Below are 15112 nucleotides of genomic sequence, written 5' to 3' on the forward strand. Positions count from 1 at the left end.
GTACATATTATTAAATGACGGAAATTAAAACCAAATGAGATAAATATTAAAAAAAAAAAAAAAATAAAGAAGAAGATTATTTACTATTTAATCGTCCCTTCGAAGAAAATGAATGGCTGTTTTTGTTACGGAAACCATTCGCAATATGAGTATTCTTGTCGATAATATGCTTTTATTATTATCAAGTACAGTGTAATCTCGATGGGCCTCGTGAATGTAAATCTTAAAAAGATTTTATTAAAATGAAAAAAAAAAAAAAAAGAAACTGTACCTTTTTAGCGAGAAGTATTTAATAATAAAAACAGTATTTTTAGTAAAACTTTTTTTTTCGATTAGGATACGTTTTTTAACAAGACACCTTTAGATAAGTGTAACTAGGATTTAAATTATCTACGTAATCAATTCGTTCATCAGTTTTTTGTTTAATTTCTTTCTTGTTATTTTGTTGTAATTTCATAGATTAGTCTGGATTATCGGGATTACATTGTATGATTAAACTGTTGAAGTCAATCGTAAAGAGAGCAAAAAAATAGAGTAGATAATAATGTTTGAGAAAGAGAGAAGCGTCTTTTTCGATAATGCATGTTTCGAGGTATCGTCTTTTACTGCGTCTATTCTTTCACATGTATCATCTAAGATATATTTTTGGAGTTTACAAATATTCATAAATAGGTCAGAAGGCTCCATTAAACTTCTCGTGCTTGAAACTTCTGAAGACTGTTACTGGCTCATCGTTGGTCGTGTATTATGGAATTTCTTCGACTTCCGTTTTCGCACCCCGTGCCAGGCTTAGAAACAGAAAAGTGTGTAAAAAGAGTGAAAACAGAGAAAATGAAATTTCATTTCATTCAATGTGTAGATCGTTTCCTTGTAACACTCGTATGGGTTTACCTCGAGTAAGTTTAAACATTCATTTTAAGCAATGTTTTATACGTTTTTTATGACAAAAGAATCAGCCAACAAAACAAGTATTTTATAGGTAAGAAAGTTACGTGAAGAATAAACGAAGATTTTTATTATGTAAGGGAGAGCAAGGATTTTCAATTCCAAGAGGAGATTTAGGCAGCTTGAAACTCGTAGAAATGCCCTTTGTTCTCCCTTATGTAAACGTTTGTTCGAACGTTCGATGGAGAAAGATAAAATGTTAAATAAAGAAAAGAAGATCCACGTGTACAGTGATTCGCTTCGAACCTAAAAAAGATTAAATAACTGTATATCAATGTTCGATTGCAAAAGAAATTTTCTTTCAATGGTCGCTTTTGTACGATCGATTCGATTCCATGCATGCATATATTCCTTTACAATTTGTTGGAAGCATAATTTTATAATAAATAAATCATTATAATTAAACGAGAAGGTTTCCTCATTGTCTCGGTGAATCGGAGACTTATGTGTATAATTTATGTTTTGTTCCTTGCAAATTTTTTTTTCTTTTAATTACAGCTTTTAGTATCTTTCTTTGATCAAAGACCATACGAAATGGTGCCAAGATTTCAGTACTTCTATACCTAAGGGTCTTCTCTATTTTTTCTTGTTACATTATGTAATTAAAATTAAATAAGTAGAACTGACAATTTTCAAGTTATACATACACATATATAAAATATAAATGGCGTTATAAATGATTGCTTATCACACGATATGATCCGTTAGACAGATTAAAGATTGCGTATATTTAAGTCAATTTATAAATTAAATCGTTATCATTGACAAGCAGAAAAGAAAATGATAAATCATTGCCAAGTTGTGCCGAATCAAAATTGCAAGACCAAATAAACTAACACCAAACGTGTACATAAAAATGTTCGTTTTGTTCAATTTATTATTAGCCTACTCGTAATCCTACAAGTACGTAAGACAATTCTTCAAGTAAGATAGATATATCATAATCCGTGATTAAATGGAGTCCTTCACGGAGAATGTAACAAGATCTTTCTTTTCCTTTTGTGTCTACCTCCATCCACAGAAACCGCATGATTCCGGTTTGCAACCATGGTCACAGTCAATTTCAAGTTCCAGTTTTCATAATTTTTTACTCGACAGTTAAATTATGTTTTACCGACGCATCGAGAGTACCATCAGAGTGTATCTTATACAACCCGTATTTGACTTTACAATTATTTGTGAAAGTTATTTAATTATTCGAATTTTGTAAACCGGGACAATCCCTGGCATTAGGCAAACAGGGTACCTTCGTATTTTTACCTAATCTAACGCGCAAAGTAGAGAATCAACGTTATCTGTTATCAGTTACATGTTTTCAATGATATTCTACTTAAATTATCAAAAAGATCATTCTTATGATTAAGATGAATTACTACAGTATGGATGTATCTGATATATCTCGAGTACCCTTGAAAATAAAAAGTAGCAGTTGTACTTTGCTCTTGCTACATCAAATAAATCAGGGGATCGGTTGACAAAAAATTTAATGGATATGAACATCGATCGAGAAAGTACACGTCGACGTATTAGAGAAGGTTATACATATTTCTTCCTTGTTGGTTCGTTCGCCCCTTTTCGATTTAGTTGACGGCCAACGTGCTACTCCGGCATTCAACAGGTATCTATACAATCGATGTGTGTTTGTGTCATGCTATCCCCTGTTGGTTCAGTAGTGTTGGTATCGGTGATCTGCGCTTCGTTCGAAGTACGCTTGCGCGAGGAACGTAAACTGTCGGGCTCCATGGCCACCCGTATTAGTACGCCGCTAGCCCTCGAGGGGAAAAGATCGTTCGTCGCGATCTCCCTAAATAATTTCCTTATTTTTGTTTACGTCTTCGGCTTGTGTATGAAACTCAAGTTTAAATTAATTTTCGTAACGAGTTCGCTGTAAATTATTTGTGCGTCTACGTTGTTGTTTAACGATCAGCGATAGTATCGATAGAAATTTCGATTCTGTTACGTAGTGGTTCGATAACTATCGATACCGTGATAACTTTCGTAAATTGTCTTTCGTAACGGGAAGTGTGTGCGAGTCATCTCCGAACGATCGTATCTTGACTTGTCGCGATTAAATTCCGTTACTTGACATCGTACGGGAGAATAAACGTTGAAAGGGGCTTAGTGTCATGTGACACAAAGAAAGTGTAAGTAGTATTATCGGTCGTGTTAGCCGACGCACGTTTTCCAATATGTTTGAACGGTGATCTCTTCGGGAATGGTGCACCTACAATAAGAATATCGTGTAAAGAAAGACGTCTCTTGGAAGAGAAATCCTGTCGTGGCAACCTGCTTGGCATACAGTATACAAATTTATCGAAGACCGTAGAAGCCTGCCAAGCGACATTTCGCAATACTCGAAGACACTGGTACGTGCCATAGTAGTAGTTATGTGTCGTAAGATGTTTCTTGAAGGCAAATCCACCGAGTCAAGCATGTTTCTTTCTCTTTTTCTTTTCGCATTCCCGCCTGTCCTTCGTGTTTCTCTTCCTAACCTTCCTTCTTTTATTTCTTTTTCGCATACGATTTACAGTAGTTCCGGTTTTGCGCATGCGCAGATGTAGCTTCGTGAAAACAGGTTTTTAACCCAATTGGCGGGTAAAATGGAATGCTTTAAAATTTTAAATATCTATATATTAAATGGTAAACTACAATTGTAAGTGAAAAACACACGGTAATACCTGCAGACAAAGATAACAAAGATTAATTTATGGAATTCGATAAAAATTAGCATACAAAGCTTTTTTTCTCAATAACATAAAATATAGTCATTTAGATGTTTTATTAATTAATTCGTGTTTAATTCGCGCAATGATCGATTCCCGTTAATTATCGTGGAATTTAAAAGGCCCGCAGAAACCCCGAGGGGGAAAAGTAATTCGCAAGTTCCGTAATTAATGAAGTAATTCGTTTCAAGTAAGAAGTTGTATTTCATTTCGCTTAACTCTCGTTCTTTGAACCGAAGTAATCTCTTGGGAAGAAGAGAATTACAGATTGCGTGGCAACGGGGGTAGGGCATGAAAAAAGCAAATCTAACCAAAGTTATTAAAAGGATCATTATGCAAATCAAGTTGCAGTAATTGAATTCTATAAAATCGCGAAACGTATGATGCACCATTTCCGAAGTTGTTAATTCACGCAAACGAATAGATAAATACCGAAGAAGTATAGAGGTGGAAATTATAAAAAGGAAAGTGTGAACTGCAATGTGCAAGAAAAAAAGTGATCGTGCTAGCAAGATCATCTCAAGAGAAATTGGACAACGATGACGGAAGGAAGGCCAAACATAAGCGTGAGTAGACAATTTTATTTTATTTTATTTCATTTTAAAATATTAAGGCTTAATATTTGTTTTCTTGTCACTAGTTTTCCGTATTTACCTCTGGATCAAATTTATTTTTGTTTAAATGTTTTTCATACTTTTCCCTTCGAGTCTTTATTTACGAGTATCTACTTTAGAACTCTTTATTTCTCTTTTTGTTGTTTCTTTCGTCATTTCTTCTCCCGGACTTCCTACCCCGCTACGTCTTCTTATCTTTGAACTCCTTTCTTCCTATGCATTTTTCTTGCTCGAAAGTTACCACTTTTAAAAGCTTCGTCGTAGCCACTGTTCCGTCTTTATCTTTTGGAAAGATTAAGATTGAATAATTAAAAGGTGAAGGGAAAAGGGCGGGACTCCATTTTTCAAGTCATCTTCCTGCCTTTGTACAGAAGAAGACAGCTAAGTTTTAACTTGCAGTCAACTTTTAATTGCGTCGGCTTTATCGGTAAAGAAATATAGTATATTATAGCGTATACTAAGGTAAGTAATTTAGTTTCGGTTTAACTTTAGACGCGTGAAGATAACATTAGCAGCGAAAGATTTACAGTCACTTTAATCCTGAAAGTGGCAGAAAGCTTAAACTCGTCTATGCAATATCGATGATATCAGATGGATCGTTAAACACTCTTTTAACCAGAGCTTATGGCGTTGTTAAATTCAGGAAATGACTTTGGTAATTCCCCACGGTGGAAGCTCGTTTATCTGGATGTCGATCATCCGGATTTCTGGTTTAGCCAAACAGATTAAAATCGAGCGTCGTCAACTTTTCACTAACCAGAGATGCTTTATCCTTCCTGGGGAATTTTTCCTTGCAACTCGTTATCGTTAATCGAAGAACGAACGAAAGGATGCGGTTTTGTGACGAACAGCTTTTATTAGGGATAAACAGAGTATCCAGAGTCTGAAGTCATTCATTATCGCTTTATCTAAGCCTCGTACCTAACAGTTGGAGCTCACATTCGCGCAGTGTGCTCTCTTGCGCAATAGAACTGCTATGCAATTAGCCAAGTGTCGCTCTAATAAGGATTTGTTGGGTAGGTTGGGTCAGCTTGAATCGACCTGTTTACCGTTAAACAGATGGACACCCTTGTGGATTCGTGTTTTCGACCGTGAACACCAGAGAGAATTCGCGTTATAACGAATGTTGGACCAATCTGGAACTTTTCATTATCTCTCTCTAAGTGGTACGAGCTTAGGATCCTAGTTGGCCTTTTAATGCTAATGCGATCTAACTGTAGCCTGGCATTAAATCAAAAGAATAGGAATATAAATCAGTGGACACAATAAGCAGGAAACCTCGAGTTCGTCCTCTGGTTAACTGTACCATGAACATTCAGGAGATTTAGATGTTTCGTCTTACTTTCTCTCTAATTCACCGGCACAAACGGGTCACCGGTTCCACCTTTTCCGTAGCCGTGAAACGTTGGATTAAAATATGTTGAAAGTTAGTGGAACTCGACTGATTATGAAAAAGAAATTTCCATTGTAAATTCACTGTTTATCTTAACTTCCGGCCGTGTTCCACTTCCACTGAGATTATCTTCTTGTTTTCAACGTTTTGTTTATTTCCTCGCAACGCCTGCAGCGTCGGAAGGCAACGAGAAAGTACATACCGGTTAATAAATACACGAAAAACATTCTATCGGAAAAGAGGGTAGTGGACTTAGAGAACGTACTGGAGGAGGAGGAGAAGGAAGAGGAAGAAAAAAAAGAGCAGGAGAATGGAACAAGGGAGAAATTTCTTGGTATAATTTTATGAATTGTAATCCTGCAGCGTGTGTTTTTGTAAGGTAGAGGCAGAGTTGCAGAGACCCCGGTAACAAAGCATGTCATCAACCGTGCCGAGTTGAAATCTTGGCGTTTCGGCCGTTTGAAGTTAACTCGTGTCAAGACCAGACTTTGTACTTTCATCTTCCTTGAGTTTAACATCTTGTGTAGTTTCACGGCTTACTCTCTCCTGCATCGCTTACTCGTACATCGAGATATAGCTGTTTTGCTGAGAAATAGAGGACGAAGGTGAAGAAGGAGGGAGAGGCTATTTACCGAACCGTCTATCGGTGAAATATCTCGAATACCTATCTTCAAAACGTGCATTTCCGAATAGAGCACGGCAGGGTGTATCGCGTTCGGATCTTGTAATTACGTTCTGCTTAATTAGTCTCGAATTTCTTTCACCGATATCGCGGAATCGTGCCAATCGAAAGAAGAAATTTTATTCTTATCAGAACTTTCGAACGAAACTTTTACCTCTAAATTGGTGTGCCATAAGTGCCGTGCGACGACACTTTCATGCGATGAAATTAATGTACTTTATACCCATGTTAATTAAGACTCGTTTGAGTAGTAGGCTGTCCTAAAGTTTGACTAGCAGATTTTTTTCCCAACGTTCTATATGCTCGTAGTGAAAAGGGTTTAATAGAGAAGAAGGAAAAAGAAAAATCGTAAAGAGAAAGCGAGAGACTCATCAGACGGGTTATGTATTATGCATAGAAGTCAGTGGTCTCGGTTGAAATTGAACGCATCCCCTACCGAATGTCTTATATAAAGGCGTTTCAACGTGTACGTGCACTTCCCTTTATGTAATATGTACGTGTACGCGGTGGCATTATTTCTTCGAATTTTGGGGTTCGTCCAAATTGGATCTCGCGTATTTAGTGGAACGACTACGACTCCGGAAGGAATTCGTACCCGCGTACATATACAACATACATAGAACAGGATCACGTCGAGTTTTGTATGTACACACATTCAACTGCTCGCTACAATAACGGCGAAAACGAATGGCAATTCTGCTATTTTCTTCTCGCCAACGCAACCCCATCGTACACACACCGTTTCCACCCCTTCTTTTCCCAGTGATCTCTGCCTGGCCACAAAGTAATTCCGAGTTATTCCGTGTATTCCATCGAATTACTTCTTCGCTACACTTTCTTCTAATAATCCGGTCGAATCGCTTTTGTTGCTGAAACGTTGGCCAAGTAATCCCGGAACGAACGAAGGGGAATGGTAAAAGAAAAAGGGCAGTCGATGGTGGTGAAAGTCTACCAGACGAACGAGCACTCTCTGCTGTTACCCTTGCTTCGGCGTGCGGAAATAATTAGGCTTGAGATAATCCACTGAATATTTACTTTCAAGTGCATGGCTTTCACGATACAAATTTCGCAATATTTTCCGCAATTGCAAAATTTCATCGTAACAGGTGAAAGGTCGGCTGTATTAAGTCGATTCTTGATATTGGAAATCGATGGACAAAAAGAATATGTATATATGTACGAGTATATATATTTTCGCGCGTTCCTTTGTGAAGACCGACCTAATTCCAGCGTCCAATTCGCGATACCGGGAAAATAAGGTTGCACCGGGTCGGCCGATACCTGGTTATTTGTTCATCCTTGACTGGCGCGGCTCTATTCAAACTCTGTACATATTACCTTTCTTTTCGAAATGAATCCTTTATGCGAGACTCTCTGATCGGCATTTTCTTTGCGCGCCTAATGATTGCGAACTTATCAAACAAAGAGTAATCACACGACGACGGTTAATGTTATTACTCCTTTCAATTTCTTCGTTTCAATGATTGTCTTCGGTCGTGTATTTATCGGGTAAAGATAGAAAGGATGAGCGAGAATGGGTGATAGATCGCGAAAGGAGGGAAGAAATCCCAATAATTTTCTTTTCGAACGATAAATGCTTCAACGTTTTCTATCTTAATTTACTTCCGCTATAGACAGAGGTTTTAAAATTGTATCTATCGGATCATTGAAGTGGAGAAAAAGGAAAGGGTGATCGAGCGTGAATAGGGGGATGGGGTTAGAGATCGTAGCGAGACAGAAGCAACTTAACTGTACAAGAAACTAATAGCGCAGTGGATAAAATATGTTGTGGTCAATTTAACTTTGAGCCACCACGGTGAGAATCGTATTGTCGTTTGCAAGACTTGCACGCGATAAATTCTGACGGCATTTGTTTTGTTCCTTCCTCCTTTTTACGCCAGCCCTCTGGGTTGCGAAAAGGCTGGCCGAAGAAAAATGACTTCCTGTCTGTAACATGACACAAAAGAGCAACTTAATCCGGTAATATCCGCGGTAGAACTAGCCGGGAATTAATCTTGTAAGTAATTAGCGACCACGGTGAAAGGGCAATGAAACGAGCGGAAGGGATTACCATTAAATAGAGGATCCGGTTGTTTATGAAAAATTTTGGAATTCTATGGGAAAGTAGGACGCGTTAATTGCACCGGCTGCTCTGAAAATACGGGCAAAAAGGATGCCTCATCCTTTAACGTCCCTTTTTCCCTTTTTTTTTTTTAATTTAATGCCTTCAAATTGAAACGCTCATTCTTTGAAGACTCAAAATTTAAAATATGTATCGAAGGAGAATCGGTTTCGAAATACGTATGATAAGACGATCTGTATATTTCTTTCTTTTCTTATTTTCCTTTTTACTTTTTATCCTCTTGCTGCTCCAGTTTACATATCCCGTCCAATAACTATATTTCGTTGCAACTTTCGATGCTTCAGTTCTTTTCTCGATGTATCCCGAGTAAAAGTTTGTTCAGATCGATAAAAATTTCAGCGCAACGCGTATGAATTTACGATGATATTGATTTCAAGATTTTCTACTTTCCGAGGGCGGCTCAAAGTTTCCTTTTCTTTTTTTTTCGTTCTTCGGCATTTAAATTGCTTTTAGATCGAAGCGTATCAAGGCGAATCGAATTGAACTTGATAACATTTTGATTGAATGATTCGCAGGTAAACGAGTGAAATTGAAACGTCCTAACGAACTGGAGAAGTCTGTGATTTGTGTAAATAATTTCACCAGGTTTAATATAGTTGTTGCTACCTCGAACACGTTTCGAATTAACGGCATTCAATTTTCGTTTTCAATCAAACTCTATTCATTTTTGATCGGTTCAAAAAGCTTCGTGTTTTTTACAACTACGGAAAAACTGCCAATGCGTGGGTGTAAAATTGAAAAAGGATTTGTGGCGTATTTTATTGAAACGTTGCCGTATAGATTTCATAGGTCCAGCTCACGATTAACCCTCTTTCACCATTCAAAATATTTATATTCAAAAAGCATATTAACCCTTGAAAAGATACCGGAGTCAGTTCAGTGTGAACGGGTCTCAAGATTGTTTGGTAAAAATATTTCGCCAGGAAGAACATTCAGGTCGTGCGATTCCTTTTACCTCGCTTCATTTCACTTCGATTCGATTCGATTACACCTGCGCATACTCGTGATTCGTTATTTAAATGCTCGAAAAATATCGTTTTCTCTTCGCGTTAACCCCGATTTAATTCTGTTTACAAACACCTCTGTTGAATGCACTCGTCCTACCGCCTCTCGAATAAGTGGGAGATCGTGTAAATGTTTGAGTGATAATTTCTTGAACAACGGTTTACTTCCGACTGTACTTGCACAATTGTTGCACAAGAGCGCAAGAATTGCATTTCCTCCGTTATTCAAACGGTTACGCGACACTCGTTCTCACAAGGAAGGAAGGTAAACGTAGAAAAGGACGCACACGAAAGGATTGTGCAGTGGAAAACACATTTTGAAATTGGTTATTCAAATTTCCTAATGCAGAAGTGTAGAGAAAACTTCTCGATCGGTAGAAAGTCGATTGGAACGAATCGTTGCCTCCGCAGGAAATAAAAGACTTTCTTTCTTGAAACAATTTTATCGCGATACACATTTAACATCCCTGAGGATATTTTGTGGAGTTATCGTGTGGAAAAAGAGTGGTAATCGGTAACAGTTTGAAACACTTTTTGTAAAGCTGTTGAAACCGTACGAGTACCGTTTGAAACATTTATGCCCGTCAAAGGGCTGAAAAGCGACTACAGCTTGGCCGTTCATTCGTTGAAATACTTTGGGAAATTTGTGAAAACCTTCTTCTTTCGTCCACGTACATATGCGATTACGTTTCTCTACGATGATAAAAACGACAAGAGAAATGTTTGGTTGCCTGTTCACGTATGTAACTTTGTAACCGGAACGCGTAGCACGAAAACGCGAAACAAAGGGAGACACGTGAAACTCGCTTACGAATTATGTTTTCAATTTATTGTTTCGCCAGTTGAAACTATAGAGCAACGTTGTTATCTGTTGGTCGAATTTTTGCTTGGAACATTGGATAGAAAATATTTTATTTTTACTGAATCACGATACGATCGAAAATCGAAGACATGTTTTATTATTATTAGGATATGTAGTTTCATGAGAATAAAATGTTCTAATTCTCGAGTATTTGATTGAATATGGAAATTAAAAAAAAAAAAAAACGGACTGGGGTTCTCTAAATCATAGTGTGGCAAGCATACATGTGAAAAATGAGTGTGCGATAAACGAAGATTAAAATTGCGTTTGCTATATAGCGTGGTTCATTTTAACGCCGCAATTTTCCTACGATTTTCAACGTTTCATTACACATTTTAATTGCCCTGTTTCACCTCACGCCGTTTCCATTGTCACGTGAGTCGGACGGCTACATGAAAATAGACTTTCATCGGCAGAAATGTAGCAACAATGGCGATTGCATGGACAAGCGTGCTCGTTGCAAACGGAACAATGAACCGTGAAACGTTTGATCGGAAACTAGTGGGTAATATCGATTTGAACGAGATCATGACATGAGCAAAATTCGTACAAAGGAAATCAGACCCAAACAACGAGGAAGCAATGATGAAACTTCTCCTTTCTACGGGACTCAAGCGAGACCGGCGAAGAAAACCGAGAACGGCCGAATACGGCCGAACTCGGCCGAACTCGGCCGGCGAATAGTTCTCATGTGAGAGACAGAGAGGGAGATAGTCGCGCGACGTACGGACGGACGATTGTACGCTCCCATTCGATCGTGATATTTTTCATCTGTGAACAATTAATTGTGCAATAATTTACCCAGAATAGTGTTAATTACTACCAGAAGATCCTGCTTTACCAGGCTGAGTCAATCTCCAGGCTTACGGATGCGGTGCCCAGTCCGGTACTTCCGACACGTGAGCGTTCACTTTTCTTATTTTCTGCATGTTGTCTACCTACGTATGTACCACTTGTCAGTTCACCTTCTCGAATAACACGCGTTGCTGTGTTAATCCTGTAGAGTTAATCCGATTATCCTTATACGTCTCTCAAGGTACGTTACTTTGGTCTTGTTATCGTTTTCTTCGTAGTATTTACGAAGGATTTCAATAGGTTGGCCAACGGCGGTTACAATGGCCGCCATTTTGGCGCGGGATTACAGTGAACGTTAAGGGTTCTTTTTTTAATCGTACCTCTCGACGATGTAAATCTGCGAAAACGAAGTCGTTAAATATCGCGTATTCGATAGAGAACCAAGTTATGGCTTAATTAACGTGTGCGTATTCGCGTAATAATTTCACGGGGGGAATTTTGAACTTTTTCTCTTTTCGTTACGTTGCGTGCAAGGGAATTTCGTGCTGCGTGTACCGCGCATGCGTACCAACCATCGTTTTAAGCGTCTAATCAAGTTTGACGATTGCGAAAAAAGCTAATTGTAAATAGCTAAGATAAGAAAATGAGAATCAGTCGTTATCGGACTGTAAATAATTAATTTACGCGTACCGCTTGACACGTAGCATTGAAATTTTAAACGCTTATGTTGGTTGAATCACCATCGAAAATAGTTTGACGTACATCGTACCGGGTATTTTTTTATTTGCCCGTTGAAGGAGATCCAGTCAATCGTTTTACGAAGACGTTCATGAGATTCGATGCTGCAGTTGATAGCTGCAGAAAAAGCATTGCTTTGATTGTGTCTCGTGCAAACTTTGAACTCGAATGCGTTTCACTAGGTGATTCAGGTTGCTCCCGGCCTTTTTCATAACGGCGGAGATTGTTATTGAGTATCGAACCATCCTTTTGTACGTTTCCCCTTTCTCTTCTATTCCACGTTTGTCATATAATCCATGGCGCTGTTATTCGATTGCAATCTTTCGTTTTTAAATAACGTTTTTATTATCTTGACATTCTCCTCTGTATTTTCTTTGAAAACATTCTCGAACGATTAAACGGCGCGTTAGTTTATATTTTTATTCCTCTCTGTACCTCCAGTGAAGTTTTTAATTACCAGCGGTGATAACTTCTGTTGAAAATTTGCTAGCTGTAATAATTATCTTGAACTTAAATTACTTGGTAACTATATTTCCCGTGAAATCAAAAACCGCGGAATCGAGAATAACGGGATATCCTCTAGAATCTCGGGATTAATGTAGAAGTTTAATTTTTCATTTCGCTCAGGATCCTCGTCCAACTTGAAGCGCGATTTATTTGAAGTTGTAACCGCGAACCAGATAAATTTTCCAAGCATTTTCTTGCAATAATTCGAGGCTTGAATTTTTACGTTATTCGAAAATTCCAAATAAATTTGAAGTTATTTGAAATTCAAAGTTAAAAGCGGAGGAAGATTCGTTTTTAACAAATTTTTCTGTACTCGTTTCCTGCATTCTGCTAATTAATGAAATTTGAGATAACACAACGCGAGTACATTTGAAGCAACGCGTACACCGTTTGGTTAATAAATGATGGCTCGAATGCTTTTCATACCCTTGACACGAATCCGATAAAACGATTACATGGAAACAAGCCGTAAACGTGAATAGGGGGAAAATACGTGTCACGTGAAACATTCCTCCGAGACCGTGCATCCCGATCTCTACCGTTATAAACTCAATTAATAATGACACTGTGTGAAACGCGTAGCCAGCGAATGCGCGTTTTCACGCTATTGGCATTTCGATTTACAATCGCGTAAAAACATGTCCTGTAAGCTAATGCGTAATGAAAGATCGTCGCGTGATTGTTCTGCTGAAAATTGGCCGACGGAATAATATCAGTCACCGTGCATTGCAAAAAAAATAAGAAAGATAGACTGAAATCAATTTTTTGTCTCTAACAATTATCGTGATGGAACACAGTTGACATTGGCAAACGGGTTGAATACTCCTTTCTCGAACCGGTCGTTTCTTCAGGGCCAAATTTGCACATTGGGTAATGTATGCATGTGAAAGTCGCCAAGGTTGAGATCCATCGTGCAATTCTCTGCTGCAACGAACGGTTGTTAGTCGATACTATCATTTCAGGAAAAAACAGTAGGAAGACTCTAATAACGTTCTATTCTCGTCGTGTGCGTGCAATCTTCAGGCTAATCGAAAGATAGAAATAAATAAGCATCTAGCTAATGGGTCATTTATTATCGGATTTTCCAGTTATAAATTACTCCCTCGTTGAGTGTTCAATGATCCTACTGAGAATTCCAAGAGTTATTTAATAAGTCTTCCTTCTGTACTTAAGCCCCGGTCATAAGGAAGAATTTACTTCAATTATACAACAAGGTTCAGGGATATTACATTTCGAGTCGTGTACTCCGCTTATCAGTATTATATTCAGTTAATTATTTCTGTGTTACCGGTCTTCCTTATTCGAATAAACAATTAATTTGTAGCTACCACGTTACAGCGCGGTTATAAATGTTAGGTTTTAAATGAATGTTATATCGTGAATAAATCGAGGTAAACCAGGCTTTCAAAATTTGCGTAGTTGGATGTCTCGATGAATTGGATAAATGGTTTTGCGTTTGAGTTCCAATTACTGTTAGGTTTGCAATTATTAGTTGGAAACATATGGACATCCTATTTCAGCAATTAAACGTTTTAATAATATAACGATTACGTATGTAGGTATAATTGCAAAGCGTACAATGCCGCTTTAGAAGTTGCCAAATATATAATTAGATAAGTCCAATGATCGCGTGAAATGATATGTTAATTACGTTTTGCCATTAAAACGTTTGTTTAAGCGTTCTTTGATAATGCAATATTCATGTGTCTTCTGTGTACAAATTGGATTTAAATTTCGCTAATAAATGATAATGATCTGGCTGGGTTCTCAATCAATTGCTAATTGAGTATCAGGGAAGTTGCACAATGAACCACGCGAATGACCTGGTTCGTTTCGGTGTGAAAGGGGCATTAATCTTCAAAGGGTGAGCACATCTCTTCGAATCTTGGCTCGGTTCGCTGGCTTTCACTAGAAGATCGGCATAGGTACTGAATCGCATCCTTTCTCTTCCCGATTCTGAATACCGAAGTACCGGTACTTCACCGTTCTTAATACGATGCTTTCGCGATCACTGTTCGAGTTAATGCTGTATGAACTTCGGTGACCTATTCAATTCGAAAATTGCGCGAAGAAATTGCGAATCCGATGTACTTTCTCTCAAACGAAAGTCTCTACGGTACTTTCTAATTATATACAGACTTTTGCCGAATCATTACTTGTAATATTAAATGAAATCACGAAGCGATTACAGTCAGCATCCATATTCTCCTAATGGTATTTCTACGAAAATGAATATTTTTGCAATTGGAAATAGCGAGATAAACAAAAACATACGAATAATTGGAATATATATTAAACAACGAATTATTTGTCCAAATATTAATTTAAAATATTTCCCAAGGGAGATTACGACCATTGTAACGATGTTCGAATTTCATTTCATGCAAATATTAATTTTCGATTTGTTTTAAAAATTAAAATTAATTGGACATTGAAATTGGAAATATTCTGAACCAGGTAACAAAGTAATTGTTCGTCGTATAAATTATCTCCTTTCTTAGCGTATTCGAATCTCCGTTACGCTTTTATACGACGCGAAGGTCTAATAAATCTGAACGGCTGGCAGGCTAGGCGTAAATCAGAAAAAATGGTTAGAAGCACTTTAAACGCGGAGCTCGCAGACGGTCGTATCCACCGTTAACCGGTCGATTTTCTTGAAGGGTCGAAAAAGGTGTAGTTACATCAATTTAGATAAATGAAATTATA

General features: G+C 37.8%; 1 protein-coding gene across 6 annotated transcripts in view; it reads left to right on the forward strand.

Annotated features, from left to right (window-relative positions):
- The first annotated feature begins 2428 nt into the window (after positions 1-2428).
- LOC117605036 (venom dipeptidyl peptidase 4) overlaps positions 2429-15112 on the forward strand; it is a 110579-nt gene continuing 97895 nt past the window's right edge. The window contains exons 1-2 of one of the 6 annotated variants that reach the window (XM_034325817.2): positions 2429-2563; positions 4093-4234. In XM_034325817.2, the coding sequence (XP_034181708.1) occupies positions 4208-4234 (27 nt within the window). In that variant the 5' untranslated portion in view covers positions 2429-2563; positions 4093-4207. Of the gene's footprint in view, positions 2564-2680; positions 3312-4072; positions 4235-10782; positions 11266-15112 lie in introns of those variants that run through there. The other 5 variants (XM_034325815.2, XM_034325816.2, XM_034325814.2 and 2 more) reach the window with 5 other exon arrangements.

This window comes from Osmia lignaria, chromosome 5 (genome assembly GCF_051020975.1).
Source record: "Osmia lignaria lignaria isolate PbOS001 chromosome 5, iyOsmLign1, whole genome shotgun sequence".
Classification (NCBI taxonomy): Eukaryota; Metazoa; Arthropoda; class Insecta; order Hymenoptera; family Megachilidae; genus Osmia; species Osmia lignaria.